Source organism: Rissa tridactyla, chromosome Z (assembly GCF_028500815.1).
Source record: "Rissa tridactyla isolate bRisTri1 chromosome Z, bRisTri1.patW.cur.20221130, whole genome shotgun sequence".
Classification (NCBI taxonomy): Eukaryota; Metazoa; Chordata; class Aves; order Charadriiformes; family Laridae; genus Rissa; species Rissa tridactyla.
In genome coordinates, this window is record NC_071497.1 from 9,192,387 (window position 1) to 9,212,818 (window position 20,432).

General features: G+C 36.7%; 1 protein-coding gene across 3 annotated transcripts in view; it reads right to left on the reverse strand.

Annotated features, from left to right (window-relative positions):
* RASGRF2 (Ras protein specific guanine nucleotide releasing factor 2) overlaps positions 1-20,432 on the reverse strand; it is a 131,945-nt gene that overhangs the window by 50,623 nt on the left and 60,890 nt on the right. For 2 of the 3 annotated variants that reach the window (XM_054185101.1, XM_054185103.1), the window contains 9 exons: positions 19,581-19,699; positions 14,340-14,500; positions 13,316-13,382; positions 12,329-12,465; positions 8,446-8,528; positions 6,098-6,346; positions 5,399-5,787; positions 1,956-2,084; positions 608-697 (listed from right to left, as the gene is read on the reverse strand). In XM_054185101.1, the coding sequence (XP_054041076.1) occupies positions 608-697; positions 1,956-2,084; positions 5,399-5,787; positions 6,098-6,346; positions 8,446-8,528; positions 12,329-12,465; positions 13,316-13,382; positions 14,340-14,500; positions 19,581-19,699 (1,424 nt within the window). The remainder of the gene's footprint in view (positions 1-607; positions 698-1,955; positions 2,085-5,398; positions 5,788-6,097; positions 6,347-8,445; positions 8,529-12,328; positions 12,466-13,315; positions 13,383-14,339; positions 14,501-19,580; positions 19,700-20,432) is intronic. The other variant, XM_054185102.1, reaches the window with a different exon arrangement.

A 20,432-nucleotide genomic window follows, 5' to 3' on the forward strand; every position in this document is an offset into this window, starting at 1 on the left:
AGTTTGTCAATCTCCTTAGAGTCTACAAAACAAATGCACAAAGCTCACACGAGTTTCTTGAAGGTGTGTGGTATAGTATACAGTCCTCATTTGTTACGTTTCATGTTTTGTTCTAAAAGATATTTCTGAAATACATTCTTATCCTTTCCTTCTTTCAAGTAGACATCATGATGGTTGCTGGCAACTCCCCAGGACAGGGTGGTATACATACAGCCTAAAAGATGATTTTACTGTTCGGTGACATAAATTGTTCATCAGCCAAAATTTCCAGACTGTCACTGCAGGAAATACAACAGGGTGGATGTACCTGAACAGTCTGTCTTAAGCTGTTTTAGTCATTCTTGTGGGTCACTTGCACTTCCAATTAAATGAGTTACAGTACAAATATTTTCATATTGGCCAGCAGCCCAGGCTTCAATTAACTAGGGGTGCTGTGCTGCAACGTCCACACAAAGGGCATGATTCCAGACTCAAAACACCAGCAGATGAATGGAAAAAAATCAGTGACTATTTAGGATTCAGATAAGTATGCTCTTAAGAAATATTCACCTCTTGAGACCTAGGTATCTTATTGTTCTCTCTCTTTTGTACAGCACATTTCTCTCACCTGGAGGGCTCCCGTGCCCTGCTGCAGCTGTGGCAATAGCAAAAGCAGAAGCAGGAGAAACCGAACAGTGGCTGTTGTCAGCAGTTTGTACTGAAAAGGGAACAGAGAAAAGTTAACAACTTCTACATACTTTTCATATTTTTCAAGTTAAGCAACAGTAATACTTAAAAACTTCACTAACATTTATACTTTGTGTACACTCTACGTTTTCATTGGCAGAGGACTTTATATTAAGGGAAATAAAAATATAGTACTCATATTTGTGATTTAAGTTAATTTCCGGGTTGGTATAATTAATGTTGCTACGGGAAAAAAAGTCTAAGACACTGCCAAGGTGAGGAACAAGCAGTAACTAAAGAGAAAAAGAAAAAAAAAATTACAAAACCGATGGTGTAGAAAATTAACCTAAACAAAAAAATCATGTCCGAGAACTAAGCATATTAACTAACTTCTGATAACTAGATTCACATATTTTCCCAGGTCAATGCCTAGGATGAGTACAGTTTTGCACAATTTATCAAACTTTCTCTATAGAGAGTTCTGTGAACGTTGCTTCTGACTAGTACTCAGATAATATGGCACTGTTCACCACAGTTTCCCAAATCTTGCCATCTCACTGTAAAGGTGCCCAATAACAAGTTGGTTTAAAATTAAAGTGTCTCAGCAACTTATTAACAGTTGAGAAGACTCCACTCTGTTTTTCCTGTTTTAATCCCAGACATGAAATAACTGCCTAGAAATCTGGCGTGCATGAGAAGGCAGCATTTTAAGCGTTCATGGACGTAGCTCACAGCTCTGCTAATGATTTCAGAGAGCCACGTGAGACCTATTTGAGGAGCTCCAGCTCTCACTTCTCCTCTTCAATTGAGCAGTTTATTCAAATTTTGGAACGAATAATGTGACACCATCTGTAAATGTGCAGTGTTATACAAAGAAACAGACACAGTCACTCCCCATTGACAATAATGTGTGTTGTGTATTTCATGATTACATATTATGCCCAAAATACGTCCCCTTAGAAGCTGAAAAAAATCTATCAAGGTCTTGAGAGTTCTGTGAGAATGGAACTGATATGGTATTAGTCTTGGGCACATCTTGCTCAAGCTATTTAAGAACACTTCATCATACCGAAGTCCCAATATGCTTCCAAGTCTCTTGTTATTATACAAATTAACCAGTGTAATTCACATTCTAACAGCCTTTTTTTTTAATACCCAAGAAATAAGGAAAATGCAAGCAAAACACATTATTCAAACATTTTTCTTTTCTAACATCCTGCAAAGATTACAGCTACAGTATTTAAATTCTTTAAAGTGACTGATAGAGGCAAGAAACATCAGGTTCTTACCTCCTGGTTGACGATAGCGGAGATGACGTGGTGTCGAAGGGGATCTACATGGGGAAAGCTCTGTGGCATCCACTGCTGAGGTGCTTTCAGGAATTGTCCGGTCCACTGACACAGACTCTAGAACTGCTGCTTTAAAAGAGAATAAATGTTAATACTGGGATGATCATTCATAATTTACAACTCTTTAATGTATATCATATCATATCTTATATCATATCATATTGTATTATGTTATATTTAAATAACAACTTATATTAACATATCAATGACTCCTATTCTATTCTATTCTATTCTATTCTATTCTATTCTATTCTATTCTATTCTATTCTATTCTATTAATGTATTTATCAAGTATAAATGTCCTTTGAAAATATCAAGAGGCCATAGCAACTACAGTATGGGCCTTTAAGATATGCTTTTTTAAAGCACTGAGTCCAGTCAGATTAGTTTGTCCTAGATATGGAGTGCCTCTGCAGAGATTATAGAGCATGTGGGTGATTCAGGACTCTCAGTTTACAAGTACGAAATGATAGAAAGTCTGAAATTGATCAACTTTTAACAATCTGAACTGGAATGCATTGATAAATATGTACATCAAAGGGGGCTTCACCAAAACATAATGTTTAAAAAATGGCCATTAATTAATAGCACGTAATACCAGTGTTTCAATACCAACCTAATACCACTAAATGCCATCTAACACAAAGTTGTTTACATTTAATCTGTGGTTTATAGTTGTTTTAAACAGTACTGCTTCTGAAACTTCCTATGAATCTTTTGCATTAAGAACACTCATAATTATCCTCTGGATGGAGTTAAAGGACTGGAAAAGTTTTGTACCAACAACATAGCCACACAAAAGCTCATAAATAAAGAACTTGGTGAAAACCAGCAAGCTGTCAGTTTTAAAAATAGCTTGGATAAGACTGGACTTTAAATCAGCAGAATATACAGTGAAATGCACATGTCATAAGGATACTTGAAGTCATAGGTTTTATATGAGCAAGGGAAAATAATCCTTGTTGGATAACTACATGTAATCAAAAACTGCCCAACAAAATACAGCACTGGAGAGCTGATTACTTCATGGAGGAGTTCTTCTATCAGAAGAATAAAAAAGGAATGACAGAAATACTACTTCCAAAATGAGGGAAAACAAGGTGATAAAATACAACCGACATTTGATATGAATGACAACTGCACCTACAGCATAAGTATTGTATATGTAAAAAATGTATTAAAAACCCACAACTTTGGAAAACAAAATCTTTGGAAGTGGGCGAAGAAGGTGGAAATTCCAGGATGTAAACAGAAAAAACTAAAGGAGAAAAACAACCACTATAATAATATGTCCCGGCGAACAGAATTCATACGGTTATAGTGGATTTAGAGTAAGCCACAGTTGTTTTCTTGGAAATCTGTCAGTGCCAGAGCAAAAGTATTAACTGTAATGGGGTGGCGGTACATCATTAAATAGAACCGGTCTCCTTACCCAGAAAACTTTAGAAACAAAGAAATTCATCGTGTATGATAAGAAGCACACAGATTAGCATTCTGTAGTTCTCTTAACAACTCATTTCCATTCTCCCTGTGAGATTTCTTTTTAAACTTACACCTCTTCCTCAACATGCCATACGCAGCTGGGTGACAAAAGGACTCTCCCCTGCAGAACAGAGATATCTAGCTGCAAATTCCTCCAAACTGAGCACAAACTGTTCAGCAGGAGATCCCCAAAGGGACCGGAGACACTGCACAGACAGCAATTTAGCATTTATATGAGGTTCTTGCCATTTCCAAATGTTCCTAACACTGCCCAGATGACACTTCCAGCTTTGACAGACCAGAATGCAAAATCTGCATACCTCTGCAACAATGCCTAGTGCTAACACTAAGCCAGAATAACCTACCCTTACTAGTTTACTTTACAGTGTATAGCAAAAACTGTTACACTGAAGACTGCAGTTACCTGTGTACAATTCATTTTAATGCACAGACTATATTTTGGGACATGCTGTGCTATCACACTGATTTAAATGTGATTACACTACTGCACAAGAAGAATTTGCCCAACTCTACATAGTAAATACTATATTTTATATATAAAAATACTCTGTCATGCTATTCATTTAAAAGCATCCAGCATAGAGAAACGTAACGATGAAGTGTAACAGCCAACCAGCATTTTATGAAAGCAAAAAGTATGGGCAAGCATGGACTCCTACAATGCTAAGGTGGCTAACTTGCCTGTTAAGAAGATTTTTTAAAAACAACAGACTACATTCTGTAAAAACAATCCCTCTGCATAATGCAACATCAAATTTCTTACCAGGGCACTTATTTCAATTTATCGGTAAGAAGTAGACATAACGCTTCAATCAGATTTTTCTTCGTTTATATTTGGTAATCTTTTTCTTCTTTCCTCTTGAGTTACATCAATTTTCAGTGTTAGAGTACTTGCAAGTAAAACTGAGCTACGTTTTGCTTAGATTTACAATTCAAATTCCTCAGACTGTAAGTCAGGCCATGTAAGACCATTTCTAAACATTAATTTTAGGAATAAAATAGATGGTTTTTTTTTATTTCCTCATCTTCTGTTTAATGTAACAACAATACAAAAAATCACTATATACTTCTGTTCCAATTCAGAGGAAGACTATCCCTCCCCCAAAGAGCAGGGAGAAATAAGCACACATTTGTGCATTCTATGAGATTAGGGCTACTTTCTTGCTTTGCCATCTATATATACAATGATCCCATTCCAGATGCCCGTAGTGAGGTTTTTCTCAACCAACTTTAGCCCTCTGGAAGTAGTACTTATTCCAGGGTGCCTTACACAATCCATAGAGGAAAAGAGGCATTTGCACAGGAGCAATTAATCTATTTTAGACATCTGCCTTCCGGATGGATAACAAGCAGGTGGTATGAATCTCAAATCTCACCAATGTACCAAGGGCATCACATAAATTATTTGTTTGGGTTAGTGATGAAATCTTTCTGGAAAACCACCCCTGGTCTGTAAACGTGTTAAAGCTGTTAACGTCTTTACATCCCTATTTCTTTTTAAATTAATATTTTACTTCCTATAGTAATGGTACAACTCCAAAATTTTTCACCTCAAGAAACACAACTGGCATCAAGTATTTCCTTCTGCCTTTCTCCCTAACACTCTGGTGAAGTGAAAACAGACAAGACTGTTCTGCCATACTGCTATTCCTACAAAAAAGTGACAAAGCAGTGGAAACAGACAACGCATTGCAGCCTCTACCAGAGAAGAAGTAGAAGCAGAGTATTTGGTTTCACAACACAGTTTACAGTGATCGGGGGGGGGGAAATAAAGACGTGAGAAACAACTTCTCAGCAGTAATCTGATAAAAGTCAAGCCTACTTTAGAGACTTATCTATTTACCAAAAGTAACACTCAGTATTTTCTGAGTATATAATACCTCTTCGAATGCTTCTCCTCAGCTTGTTACAGAGGTCAACACGAGGGTTCTCCAAGCTGTCCTCTATGGAGCCAGGGCTTTGCTCAGGAGAGGAGGGCCCTTTGCTAAGGTCCAGTGGTACTTTGCTACCCGTTGGTGGTGGGGAAGTGGCTGGGCTGTAGGTCGAGGTAGGACTGCTTGCCACCGATGAAGTAGAGAGGTCAAGGGCACCGATCCTTGAATTCAGTGGTGAGGTCAATGACAGTTTTCGGGTTCTTACAGGTGAGGAAGTTCTGGAGAGTGACAATGGAGGCGGAGAAGAAAACTTGCGGCAGAGATGTGGTGACTTCCCATCAGCCAGGTACTCTCCTCTGTTGTTTTGACTGGTAGCAAAGAATAACTCCAAAGATCTGAGAGTAAGAAACAAAAAGAGGCAACAGATGATAGCAGACGCCAAACAGATTTAAGTGAAAACACTTACAAACAAGTTTTGTGCAAATCTGCATGGCACTGCAAATTCTGTATGACACTTAGTCCTCAAAGCCTGGGCAGAAAGTTGAGACAGACTTCCTAAAAACTTATGTCCTGTTTACAAATGCAGAACTTTATTCTTAGATTACTTATATAATCAAAAAATCATAGTAAAAAACGTGACAAAAAATGATGCCATGGTAATTCACTAAGAAACCTACAATAGGAAGGAAAAACCCCAGAGCTCACCTGACGGGAATGGAGGTGAAGGGCCGTCTGTATATGTCTGAGAGTTTTTCCAGTACAACAGCTGCAGTAGTAAATATGCGGTAAGTATGTAGGAAAGTATTCAGGAAATCAATACTTAGAAACCGTAAGTCTGTTAGCCGCTCCAAAAGGCGCTCGACGCTTGCATAACGGATTTGGGGTACTTTGCAGGAATTCAGTGTTTTGCTGAAGCAGATATCAATGTCATCTCTATGAAGACGAGCATCAGATCTACACAAAAATTAAATATAGAACATTTTATCAAAGACGAAGCGTGATTATGGTACAGCAGTGGTATCACTTTAGCTACTCCTGTCAACGTAGAAGCAGCAAATATATATATGCATTCTTGTATTTTATCAATACAAGAGAACTCAATCTGTGGCAATACCTACTTCCATTCAATTATATTTTATGCCATAACTAAAGGAATTTAAATGTTACTTTTGGCAAATAATTAATTCACATTTCAAATTCTAAGAAACCATTAATGATGCTTAAATTTCTGAAATGGAACAGGAGGCAGAATTGTCCCCTCTTGTCTGTTTCAGGCTGTTGTGGCCTGCAGCCTGATATTATTAGGAGCTCACTATAGAATAACAGTGGACTGATTGCAATGTTTTCTGCTGTGATCTAGCTTTATCTAAAATAAACTAATGGACCCTAGCAAAAGACGGCAAAACTAACACTTTAGCTAAGCTTAAGGTGTACCTGAAGGTAACACCTGCCCTCAGGCTCCAAGAATTATTTAAAAAAAAAAAAAAAAAAGGAAAAACGGAACAGCATGAAACATCTCTAATTTCAAAGCAGAAACTACAGAGAAGCTTTGTTTCAGTGAAAAAAAAATTGGACTAATTTTTGCTTGGACATCAAAACAAAAATCAATTATTTACATAACTGTACTCATGATGGTTTTTTTCCGAATTATGTTTTGCATAATTTTATCTAGCTTAAGGCTTAGTTTGTAAAAAAATGGCACGGATAGTAAGTATCTTTCAATACTGTCTGATCCTTTTGTTAAAAATGATTGGGTTTTCTTATAATGCAGCATCAAGATACTCCACACACTTTTACACTGAAAAAAAATTCTTTCTTAAATTGGGTCCTCAAAAAAGTGGCAGGTTTTTTTTTTATTTAATCCAAAGACATCTGACTCTAAAAGTCAACGTGTGCTAAAAATCAGATGAGTAGAACCTCAGAAAGACAACACCAAATTTATATCTGTTGTTAAGATCCTGTATGTTTTTTAGAAGTAAGATTTCTTTCTCTTGACATTGGGATTAAGACCTTGCTGTACTCTACAATTTGAAAACAGATAAATGTATTTTTAACATTCAGCAGGTAACAAAAGTGTTTACACACTGCAGAGTTCCTGGAATAAAACTGAAGGCAATAAAATGCCTTCTTTCCTGGGATCAAAGGTATGTGGCCTAACTCTATTCACAGATGTTATCTCTTTTTCAATTCTAAACACATGCAAAGAGAGGAGAGGCAACAACTAAAAAGGAAAAACAGGCATTTGAGAAACGTTTCATGTATGGAGTACATCCAAGAGAAAGAGAAATAGCCTAGTGACAGATAAAAGTAAGAAAGGAAATACTTGTACTTCCATTCCTATGTTCTAGTCTTTAATATTCATATTGGATAATAGTAAGTAAAACTCAGGTAAATACAGATATGTAGAGGATTCAAGAGGTAAAATTGTGTTAGAAATGTGGAATCGTGTACTGAAAATCGCTGTCTACAGATAAAAACTACTTATTACAACAGATGACTGAAAGAATCCAAGGATGTAGGAAGCAGATTTATGAATAATGATGTTACCTTGATGTGATCAGTTAAAATTATGAGAGAAAACAATTTTTTTCTCAGAAACAAGAGAAACTAAGAGAAGAAAAATTTTGGCTAATGCAACAAAATACCTTAGAAAATTATACTTGTCTGCAGTCACCTAAAATTTTAAGACATTTTAAAATATATTCAATAAAATTATGAGTGGTATGGCAGAGAAAAGCTAACAGAGAATAAAATGATCATCTGAAGTGTAACTGAAGGTAACTTCACAAATAATAGAAAAATCTGAGCTGTGGTCCTGTACAGCCCAATACTGTGAATTCAGAGATTGACATTTTGAGTCACCCCTACCATTTCAAGAAAGAGATTTGAAAAGATACATTCTGGGATGCGGAATTAATTCCATCAACAAAAACAGAGGAAAAAAAGATTAAAAGGTTGTATTTTCCAAATACACGTTTTCTTTTGTTAAAACTTTTATCTAAAAAACCAAAGAAGCTATTTTGGTCACTGGGAAAAAAAAATGCTGCACTTACTTGATCATATGTGGCACCGTGACTTTAGAGTTTTCTTCAAACACTATGGTCATTAAACCATTGCACCTTATATTATCAATGCACTGTGAAAACAAACATTGAAAACTGTTAAAATCAAAACACAGGGTAAGGGAACTTACTTCCACACTTTTCACACTGCTGTAAGCTTAAAGCATAGTTTTTACAGGATATGGACGGATTGGTACAAGGTATTTTCATAAATGAAAAGCAGTGATGCAAGAATTACAGTGGACGTGCTTTTCTAGTCTTCTGCCTTTGCTTTGCACATCTGCAAGTCGACACTTCTTTACCAGCACACTCAGGGTATTCAGCTTAGCATCCTTTTTTCCACATGATTAAGTACTTTGAGTTGGAAGTGAAATTTCCTTTGAAACAGATCAAAATTAAGTATCTCTAGCATTTCCTGAATGAGTGTTAAGCTTGAGAAATCAATACTGCAAGAAAGTGAGAATACTTTATACACAGACAGATACACTAATACCTTAACCTTTACACTGTGCAAAAAGACCAAAGAGAAATATAAACAGTTTCTAGAACCACACTTGTAAAAATAAATTCAAGTGGTGCTGTTATTATGAAACAGAGTTATGAAGATGCTGTCCAAGGAGTTCCTTGCAAACTCTTGTATAAATGTTCTGGGCTCAGTATTAGAAGCTGGAAAGTCAGTTCTGGGCCGTGGTCACAGTACATATTGCTTTAGAAATCACAGGCTGTCCTGTGCTCAGTAGAAGTCTACAAACTTCTATAAGTGCATAAGCTGTTCTTCAAGCCTCAAAGCAGCTCAGTGTTGGCAGTGCATAGGGGTAGGTCAAAGCCATTTGTCCACCACTATCTTCTGGTTAGTACTTTTATACAGTTAAGATAACACATCAACACAAGCCTTGATCTTGGAAGTCAACAGAGAGTCTGACAGTGGATCAGGCTTACACAGCCTTCAGCAAGTACCTGCTACCTAACACGACAGGACTCTTGACTTTATACTTTCTAGTTTTATTCATCAAATATCGTACACATAATTAAACACTATTTATTTACATCAATAAAAAGGAATTTCCAGAATTATCGTATACATTTACCTTGACTTCAAGAATAAAAACAGTTTGCTGGCTTTGGAACATCTCATAGCAAAATAACGATTGATGCTAGATTGGTCAAACAAGATAATGAGAGGACTTTTCAGGTTTAAAATATATCTACGTAGCTATACATTTAAAATATGATCTATGTAGCTATATGTGTTTTTACATTCAGGTATTTAAGATTATTTGAAAAGGGCAGTTGTAACATTCCACATTATGATTTTATCAAATTGCTACCTAAAAGCAGTGAGAAAAGCACATCTAATAAAAATATGTAATTTCCCCTGTGTGAATTTTAAATGTTGCAAAGAAGGCCTTAGCACCAACCATAAAACTGTCTGAGGTAATTCAGCGCTCTTATCCTCAGTCTGCATAGGCCTAGCATTTATCACCTCCCTGACAGATACCATCATTCTAGCTAAGCAATAAGGGATCTAGGGTTGAAGGACAACAAGTTCAAACTAGAAGCAGGGAGGTTTCTTCAGCATTAACAAAACCAATGCATTTTTCATAAGAAGTGTATGGTTCGTATGAAGGGAATATAAATTCAGGAGGCCTCACTAGGAACATATAGACAAATATGACTTGTATGTCTTATATGTCTTACACATAGATAATTTAGTAAGATGCAGAATTATGGACAGCAAGACTAATGCTGTGAGTGAACAGCAACTTCATGTATACTTTTTTTACTTGCAAACATAGGAAACACATATTTACGAAAAAAATACTTTTTACATGCCCTTTTTGTTAGCAAAATTCCTGTGTTCTCCTTGGGGGTTGTAGCCAGGGTGAAAAAGAAAAAAGTGCTTTTGGGCAGGCGATTCAGTAATCTTTTACGGCAATGCTTCTGCTGGCAATGTGCTCAGTCAGAAACACAATTTGGTTTTCAAGAGACCAGTGGTCTCAATTGTTTAGAAGTTCTCAAGCATTATCCAGATTTTCACCCCAAATTTTCTTTTGCCAGCGGAAGACAGGTGGCATGCTTCTTGTGTTATTTCCTTCTTCTCCTGCTCTCCAGATGCACTAGAAGAACTATAAGTGCTAAGTCAACTGACTCGATTGCTATTTGTAAACAGTACTGATTCGTGCACCAAATGCCTGTGCAGTCTGCACAGCATCTTGTGCCCCTTCTTACTCCTTGTTTTTTGTTTTAAGCTGCTGCTTATCCCCTCAGCATCTCTTGCTTCCCTTCGTTTGTAAGGACAGAGAAGCTTTTTCAGCCTCACTATGCTAAAAGATCTCACTTTTCTCAGGCTTTTGCTTCTAAGCTTCTGTTAATTGTTGGCTCCATATCTCTTCAGAATATGCCTGTCTTCAAAAGCTGGGAGATCGTCCCTTCCTCAAAGAGGGATCAAGGAAGAAACCCTTCTAACTGTTTCCCTGGCAGTCTGGCCAACCCTTTGCTCTCTCCGCTGTATGCAGCTAGTCGTGTTTACCTCTGCCTTGCTGAGACACTTCCAAGCTTTGCAGGCATGCACCTCTCAAGTCAGCTGTGGAGCTTTTCAGCTCTTCCCCTAACACCATAGTAGCATTGTTTGGAGGTGGAGTGGTTTGAAGGAGAAGACTTGAGCCTTGGAGGCAGACCCAAACTCTGATCTCTTGTCTACATGGACTGCCGATGACTTTGTCATTTAAATTTATTATTATATAGGCCAAGAATGGACTTATTCCTGGGTGTACCATGTTCCAGGCCAGTTCTTAAGCAGTCTTTCCTCCCCAACATATAATTCCAATACTTTAATGTGTCAATGGAACAACATAATTCACTGATAATCCATTTTGCAACAAATTCTCCAACCAGGTCTGTCTTGAGATTTTTATCTTTATATTTTTGTTCCTTTAAAAAAGTCAGTCCAGAAGAAAGTAACCCAGAATACTCGTTTTTAAGCAATTTCTACTCATTGTGATGATAATTCATCTGGAGATCTTGCCAGCAATGGTAGCATCTTTAGAAATCCATCAGATTCCACACTGATATTTGCCTAATCAACTATTTCTCTTGAAATTAATAGAGGATACTATGCAAAGTCAGAACTGTGAGACATCTATGTACCTGCTGGTTGCATGAACAAAAATAGCAATAGCATTAATTCAGATCTGGTTAGTTGAAAGTTCAGATTTTTCATAGTGCATTCAACTTCTTTCCCCTCGATAGATTCTGATAAAAGTTCGTCTACTATGTTTTTAGCCAAATGCACTAAAAATATTGCTTTTATCCCTGACGTTCAAGTATTTTAAAACATCATTTTTCTTCATTAATAGCAAAGACAGTTCCTGCACACCGTTAGAATGCTTAGTAATTATTTATAATGGTTTTTTCATATTCGTTTTGGTGGAAAATGGAGTTTATCTCATTTTGTCACTGCATAGGATATGATTACTGATATGATATGGTATCATTTTCACTTTCAGGACTCTCAGGTGTTTTTTGATCTGTATGAAAGCTATGAACAAACAAGTACTATCCTTCTTCTTAAATCAAAATATGTATCTGGATGGGCTTTCCTTAGACATAAAAATGACTACCCATTAGTATTATGTTTGTCAACTGACAGTTTTTCTATTTTATATCCCATCTGTCTCATTGAGAAACATGTTTCACTGATGACTCAAATGCAAAGACTGAATTTTGAGGAAAACAGGTAACATTAAGGGTTTTTTATATATAGCATAGCAAATCAGCCCTCAAGAAATCAACATCCCTCTCTTGAATTAGTTTTCAGAGATACAGAATAAACTAAGATCTTAATACAAATAAGATAAAGAATGCATTAAGCTACCTGACTTATATCACTTGTCCATGCAGCTTTCTCCTGTCGTGATGGGGCTAAAAGGACAACAGTAAAAGGAGGAGCATCCGTAGGTTCAACTACAAGCTTGAAATCAAGGTGTCCAAACACTTGTCCAGAACCTTTTGCTTTACAGCCAGAGTGGGGGAAGAAAAAATCAAAATATGAGACTTAAGACTGAAAGACAAAGAAAATAATGGTTTCATTTAGAATGGAAGTTACTTTAAAACATCTCTCTGACAAAGAGGAAACCCAACTGGGGATCCAAAACTCACTGTGTTTTTCAAATACACAGAATACAAAAAACAGCTGTAAATATGCAATAGTGGGAGTTGCTATACACTACTTTTAAAGATACGAATAAGGCTAAAGTCCTTCTAACACTTTTACGCTGATATGCTCTCAGCAGAAGTATCATTGAAATGAATGAAACTACTTTCACAATTCAACTGCAAAACTTGCCTAAAACTGCAGGATGGAAGCCAAAATGAGTAACAATAAAATCAGCTTGGGAATGTGTTTTGTTATTTCATTTGAACAAGCTTGCAGTCAAGATTTGTAGGGAGTCCAAGACAAAAACTTTCCACTAATTCTGCCAACTCACTCAACCCCCATATATTTAAAAATCCCAATTATCTGCTTCTTCTTTTAAGGTATTTTTTGGTTGTTGTTGCAGGATCCTCTGGGTGAAGTTGTATGCAAAAGTCAGCAAATAATTTATCACATTCCCAGCCAGTCTACTTGAAAATCCTATGTGGGATGTCAACAGCAAGAACAAACATAACAAAACAAACCCTTAACCAAGCCAGCATGCCCATTATTAAAACATCTATTCTACTGAATCAGTTTAATGCTGTATTCCTCTGGTTTCATAAAACAGGAGAAAATATTAATTTGCTCTTGTGAAAAATAAACAAAGCGTACCAATTTTAAGAAACTAGAAACTATAATTACTACAAACAGCTGAATTTAACTTACAATCATCATCACTCACGTCTGTCTCCTCGATCAGTGTGCACTCTATTAAAGACAGAACACCTCCTGTCTATGAAAACAAAGCACATTTTTCGCAAATTTTGACATTTGTTCCCATTTGTCATTATAGTTATTTTTACACTCTGATATACCTTACTCTGAGATTTTACATTACTCAGAGCTCTTAGAAAGATACATGAATTTCACGATGCACATTTTTCCTCAAGAAATAAACCCAGACAGATGAAATATCATGGTTTTCTTATTCCAACAAATCAATATATACTCAAACGTATAAAATTTCTTTCATTTTTACTACAGTATAATTTATCTCACATAAATACTTGTTCACAAGTTTCAAAAAAGCTAACTAGAATTTAATCTTCTCCTGGATTTAAATTAAATACATACAAGATTTTTTGGGAGGTTCAGGCATATTCTATTTACTTTGCATAATACTGGAACTATTTAAGGGGTGCAAAATGAGAGGGCATACAAACAGTTTTAATAACATCTCAGAAATGTCTTTGTCAAATTAAAATTCTATACAACATAATCCGCTCTGTAAACCACCAACATCTCTTTATTCAAAAACCAACACTACGAAAGCCTGATTCTCAACAAATATAACTAGAGTGTTCTTAGAAGACCTTTCAGTGCTTTTCAGGAAAACAGAACTGACTTCTAAAATTAATTTTATTAGAGCTCTGGAAAATATTCTTTAGTAATTCTACAGGGTTGTACTGGCTGATTTATGTACTGACTTATGAAAACTCACATTCAGTGCTAGTTTATACAAACAGATACACCGATATCTTGTTTCTAACCCCCATATCATTAGAATGACACGGCTCTAGAAAAAAAAATGTAGTTAGTAAGAACTTTGGCTGAATTCTATTATTTGCAATGACAGGACAAAGCAGTTAACTACTGTTAACTACTCAGGTTAAAGACATAAAATAATAAAGTACTGAAATTTCACTGAAGCTGTGTTTTCATTTTGTAAATTGAGTCATAAAGTCTATACCTTGAGAAGATGCAGTTTTCCTCCTGAACTTCTTGTACAAATTAAAAAATGTTTTGTAAATAAGAAGCACTGCCTTTCTCCTTCTTTCTTCAAAGATAACGATCCCAGACGAACTTTGCTAAGTTTTCCCCTCTCGACTGAAGGGACTTGAATAAGGGAACCTGATAATAAAGACGAAAAATTTACTGTGCTATAGCAATATTCAGTAGGCGCTGTTTAAAGTGCTAATGCACTTAATATTGTGATATTAATTAATGCAAATTTTCATTCTAGTAAGTATCAATATATATCTGCATCTCTTTCAAGCGCAAGTTGATCATCTTGTTTTGCAGAAGTTCACTTTTTTTTTTACAATAAGTAGACTCAAACAAGTACAGTCCAGGCTAATACTTATGTACATGGCAGGATTAGATCTTGGGCAAATTCTTATGCAATTTAAGCACGCTAATAGCACATTGATCAGAAAATGAAGCTGAACACCAAACTGCCATTTGGACAGTTGCTAGACTTGCAAAAGATACATTACTTACAAGTCAAAGAGACTGAGGATGAAAAGAAAAGATTTTGAAGGAAAAGAGGAAAAAAGAGTTTTTGTGTGTGTGTGCCTCTGTGCAAGAGAGATGGAAATGAAGCACATTTCTTCTTCTTATCTTATACTGCATAATTTTGAGTGCTCCACAGCTCATCTAAAATGTGTTACCAGTAAAAAGCTTCTGAACTAAATTGAACCTGGTTACGTAAGTCTGAATTTGTGCTCTGCAAAACTCCAGAGTGGGGACAGCTTTGCTTCTTTGCCGTTTCATACCTCAAAACCAGTCTCTGACCAGCTTTTCCAGAGCGATATCACCATGTGTATCACTTCCGAATTTGGATATGGAGTTAAATTTGGTGGCGAACTGCAATTCCTCCATATATTGAAGGGAACGATTTTATGATACAGCTTGCTGTTAGCAGACAGGGCAGCCAAAAGACCTCCTAATCTCATTCCCACACATCTATCCTTACTATCACCCTTACACCAGCTCTTATCTTATTCCAACATTAGCTACCTAATAGAGCTAAACCAGCAGGAATCTAATGCTACAGAGAAATAGCTGACTTAGCTCCCTGATATGCCTCACTGCAAGGTCAAAAAAGCACCCGTGAGGGTGCAAAGGAAGCAACAGCAGCAGCAGAAGCATGAAGGGATGGATATTGGCCTGCCTCTTTCAGAGGCAACAAGATATTGGACTAGCATAGCTATTTCAAAGCTCAAACTAGCAGCAACGGCTTGACACAATGGAAGCCTGAAAGAATTATCCATGAAATTTTAGATTAGTAATTCTTACTCTACATTGTCAAAAAAAAATTATCACGTTTGAAGTTCATATACACAATCTTAAACTAACAAACAGAGAAATTAAGGTAACTGAAAAAGCTACTGCTTATCTACTTTTTTCTACACTTACCTCCCTCTATATATTTAATTAGCCTTATGTTATTAATATATTTGAAACTTATGCTGTCTGGCATAGCACAATATACAGTAAATCTGCAGTAATCAGTAAATCTGCAACAGAACAGTGTTCTTTGACAGCCAATTCAATTCAAACTAAATGTGTAAAATGTGATTTGTGTCATTGCAACAAAACAGTGGAGTAAAGATATACGCTAGAAATTTGCAAAGGTCTGGAATATTTTTTAGGTTCACTTAGATTCTGACCAAAATCCATAAATACTTATTGGTTGTCGTACATTTCCCCTGGGCAAAACAGCCTACCTGCTTCAACTGTGAAAGAAAGGAAGGAGATGGTTCCCATGTGTTGGAACGTTGACTTTTCCGTGTTACACCAACTGCCCCCCATTGCAAGGCCAAGGAGTGTGTACAAAACAATGCCCAAGCAACTTCCCATCACAAAATTCTCAGCATCATTTTTCTCCTGAAATTCCCTCTAAACATTTAGAGTACCAATATTCAACTCGTAAGTTGCATTTCTACTTTGCTTCTCAGAATAATAGTATCTATAAATACGATACGCTTACAGATACATCTTTACACATAGCTTTTATTTTATTATTTTGATTTTCATTTGAATGTTTTCAGGAATACTATATTCTGTTCTGCTAAAATTGGCTGAAGGTTAAGTGGTGCTCTTGTATGGAGGTGAAATGTTATTGTTTAATAAGGTAAATCAAAATATACTAGATTTTTTAAATGCAGGAAAGAGAGACTGCATTATGTCTCTTTGATACTCAATATTTACAGGAAGAAACGCATCTGCTATATGTGCTGCATGGCTGACATCAAGCAAGGACTTCATGCATTCCCATCAAGCTTTTGTGACTAATGAAACTGGGCACTTGCCCACCATCCATTCTACTACAGATTTCCTCTTAAGGAAAAAAATGGTCACAATTGGCCAGTGTACAGTTGCAATGAGCAAGTGAGGCTAATTTTAGAGCATTTGTTAATAGCATACTTTGGACAATTAGTGTAATCTCAGGAACTTTTATCCAGCTGCAGACCTAACCACTTTCAGTACTTCAACACTGCCAGAATAGTCACTCTATTAGCCTTTGTTTGATCCAAGAAATATAAAATGTTGTATTAAAAAAAAATAAAAAAATTAGCCTACATGCAACTGCCTGATTTACAAATTCAGTCTGGCTTTCTCTATTCTGGATGTCTTTTAATTTTACCATAAGGATGGTCAAACACTGGAACAGGCTGCTCATTCAGAGAGGCTGTGGAGTCTCTGTCCTTGGAAACAGCCAAAATCAGACTAGACATGGTACAGAGCAACCTGCTCCAGCTGATGCTGCCTTGGGCACATGAGACTGGATTGGATAATTTCCAGAAGCCCCTTCCAATTTCAACTATTTCATGATTCTGTAATTGTGATATATTTATCAGTATAGGTAAATTCATAGCAGCCGATGGCAGGAAGATCACACAGAGTGTTTGGAGGCATCTAAAGGGCCTCGAGATGCCCAGTTGTCCGGGTGTCAGGCAATAGTTGGATTGCAGATTGAGGTTCCCTGTGCTTCCTTTAGACTCTTAAAGAAAATGTTCCTTAATTGTCTGCCATGACTTATAGTCTGCCTGACAATAAAGTCTGTATCTAAGCAACAGACAGAGAAAAGCAGACCCCAAGAAACCTGAAGGGGAATCCACAATCTACCGTGCAAAACACTGCTTGAGATAGATCCTGTCTACTCAACTTGTATAGCTCAACAGAATCAATCTCTTCTTAGAAAAGTAAAGTATACAAAATATGGCAAAGCTGTAACTAACCTTCACAGAAAAAGTCTTAAAAAAGGTAAAGGCACCTGTCTCCTTTTTTAAGCTGAAAAGAGGTTTCCTGTACCTGTCTACACTGATCAACACAAAGAACAGGAGCCTAATTGAAATTAGAGGAGATGGACATCACTGTCAAAGTGACCCTACTGCCAGATGTGAAAGGAAAATGGGCTCTGTGTTACTTCAGTAGCTCTACTCAGATTTCTGCATTTACACAAAATCTTATGTAGTGGATGTTCCAAAAGATAAACTGTGATACAGCCTTCTGTAACATACGGTGTTGTCCACTGTCCTTTGACTGTATGTCCAGAAATAAATTAAATTTAATATATTTGAACTATGTGTTTGACCTGGGTCTAACACTTCAACAGTAATCTTTTTCAGACTGATTCCCACAGAAAAAATAGTAAGTTTTTACGGATGAAACACTGCATAATCAGACAAAGTAATACCAGCCAATCTTAAGGGGCAAACCCCCAACAAATATATAAAAGCAAAACATTGTAATCATCTTGAAAAAAATTTTCTAAAATCTAATTAAATTGTATGATACAAGTCAATCTAGGATAATCACAGCCCTATAATTTTTTTGCTGTGGATCCAACACAACAGCTTTATATTTTTGTCAAAGCCATATTCATAACTCTTCAAATACCTCAGTTATAACAAATACACATACTTAATGAAGAATCAAGTAATTTAACAGGGACTGTTATAAAAACAGCCTTGGAAGTTATTACAGCAAGTTTCATAGTTTGGCCACTTGACTACAGAAACACTGCAGAATGGATTTCAAAATGTATACAAAGATTATTAACTACCAGCTGTGTATACGGCTCTACTAAATACCAAATGTTCTGCTGAGGCTATCTAGAAAAGGTCCCATGAAGGGATGCACCTAAATTACATTCCTAACCTTTCCTAAATTCATGTAATGCTCTTCAGACACAAAGAAGCTTTTACTCAGACAAAACCCTATCCTACAGATCTGTGGCGAGTGCAAACAAACTAACTTCTTTTAGAAGATCCAGAAGTAAATTATTAAATAAATGAGAGAAAAATAAGCTTCATTTACAAAGTTTTCGCATTTGCTAGTTTAACACTAAAGTCAAGTCCACCAAATAAGAACTGCAATAAGTTTGCAGTTAGTTCCTGGTAAAAAGTAAACTCAAGTTAAGTGGAAAAGTTATTTTATCCCAATTTTGTGGAACTTAACAACAAATTCCACCTCTGCTATAACTAAATTTCAACAGACAGAGTTTCACAAACCACCTAGAACAGACAATCTCTGGTTTTGCTAACTATTTTATTACAAGTAGTCCTACATTCCTGGCAGAACAGGATGCGTTTTCTTCATGACTTCTTCTTGCAGAAGTGCCTTTTAAATCTATCTTGAACTTCTACTAACGCCCAAAAATGCATCTTGCAAGAGGCAAAGTGAGTATGTTCAAGTATTATATCTATGCTCACACTATCAATTTGAGATGTTTCCAAAGCAACAAGAAAACCGGGAACAACTGACAGCTCTTTTCTTTCCCAGCGATCATTTTACCAGTGACAAAGTTTCAAAATTTTCCTGCACTTTTGCCCAAGTGTTGGTATCAGCTGGGACTGCCAGGTAGCCCTGGTCTTTGTGGAGCTGTAGCTAATTTCCATCCCTTTGAAGATCACAGTCCTGGCAGAATGTACATTACTGTTCCACAGGTGATTTACCATTCACGTGCTGCTGTTCTGCATGGTTCCTGAAGAAAACAGCATAGAAGTAGGGTTCAAATACAGCCCCCAATTAGTTGTCATTAGGGCATTTTGTGCCTTACCCTCCATGGACCGTGACTAGTCTTAGGATGTTCGCTGTGCCCAGTGCAGTGACCTGCCCAATGACGGGACATGAATCCTGCTGGTTTAAACCAATTTATTTTTTTTCCTTATTATTTAGATAGCTTTAAAGAAGAATGTCTTACCTTGGCGTATAAAAGTTTGGCTGGTATCTAGTAATATATCACAGCCTTCTACGATTGTTCTTTCTATGGCTAGATTCTTCCGGATGTTTTCCGTGTCACTCACTTCATCGTGCATCACCCTGTGAGAAACAATGCAAAACGCACTTTAAATCCCCTGAAATGTTGTGTCTGTTTTCACTTGGACTTCCACAGCGTAGACACAGAAGGTAGCTGATGTCCTTTGCCACCTGCTACAAAGCAGATATACACATCCACATGATCGCTCCAGAGCAAGTTTCTTGCCTTTTATTCCCTCCCTTGCAATCGCTTCATTTTTTCAGCAGTGGAACCAATTTTGCCAGACTTGTTTTTAGACTATTTCTAAACACATCTGACAGATGCCACCAAGCTAAAAACCCTTCACAGCTGATAGAATAGTACTTCTTGATCCTTAATACACCAGGCTGCCACAAAGCTGGAAGTGTTTCCTAGCATTTTGTATTAGTTATAACACATTGTAGAGCCTCTGCCCATGACTGCTTTGCTTCAGTTTACATCCCAATGTACCATTCACTTCCCCCTTGCTTCCTATAACAACCACAGCCTTGATGGCTCACTGCTCACTTTCTCCCATTTTTTTTTCTTATATATCCTCCCCTTACACAGACGATACTGATTTTTTCAAGGCTGATACCAACCCAGAAGTTTATGTGGTATTGTGATGTATAATAGTTTTCTAAACTGGCACCGGACTGCACTATGTGAAAGCTCCTCCTCCCTCAGGCCCCCATTAAAGGGATGGAATGAGTCACAAAGCTTTATATTTATGGTCTATACTGCCTGCCTTGTGAGCAGAGGAGCATCAATCAGTCT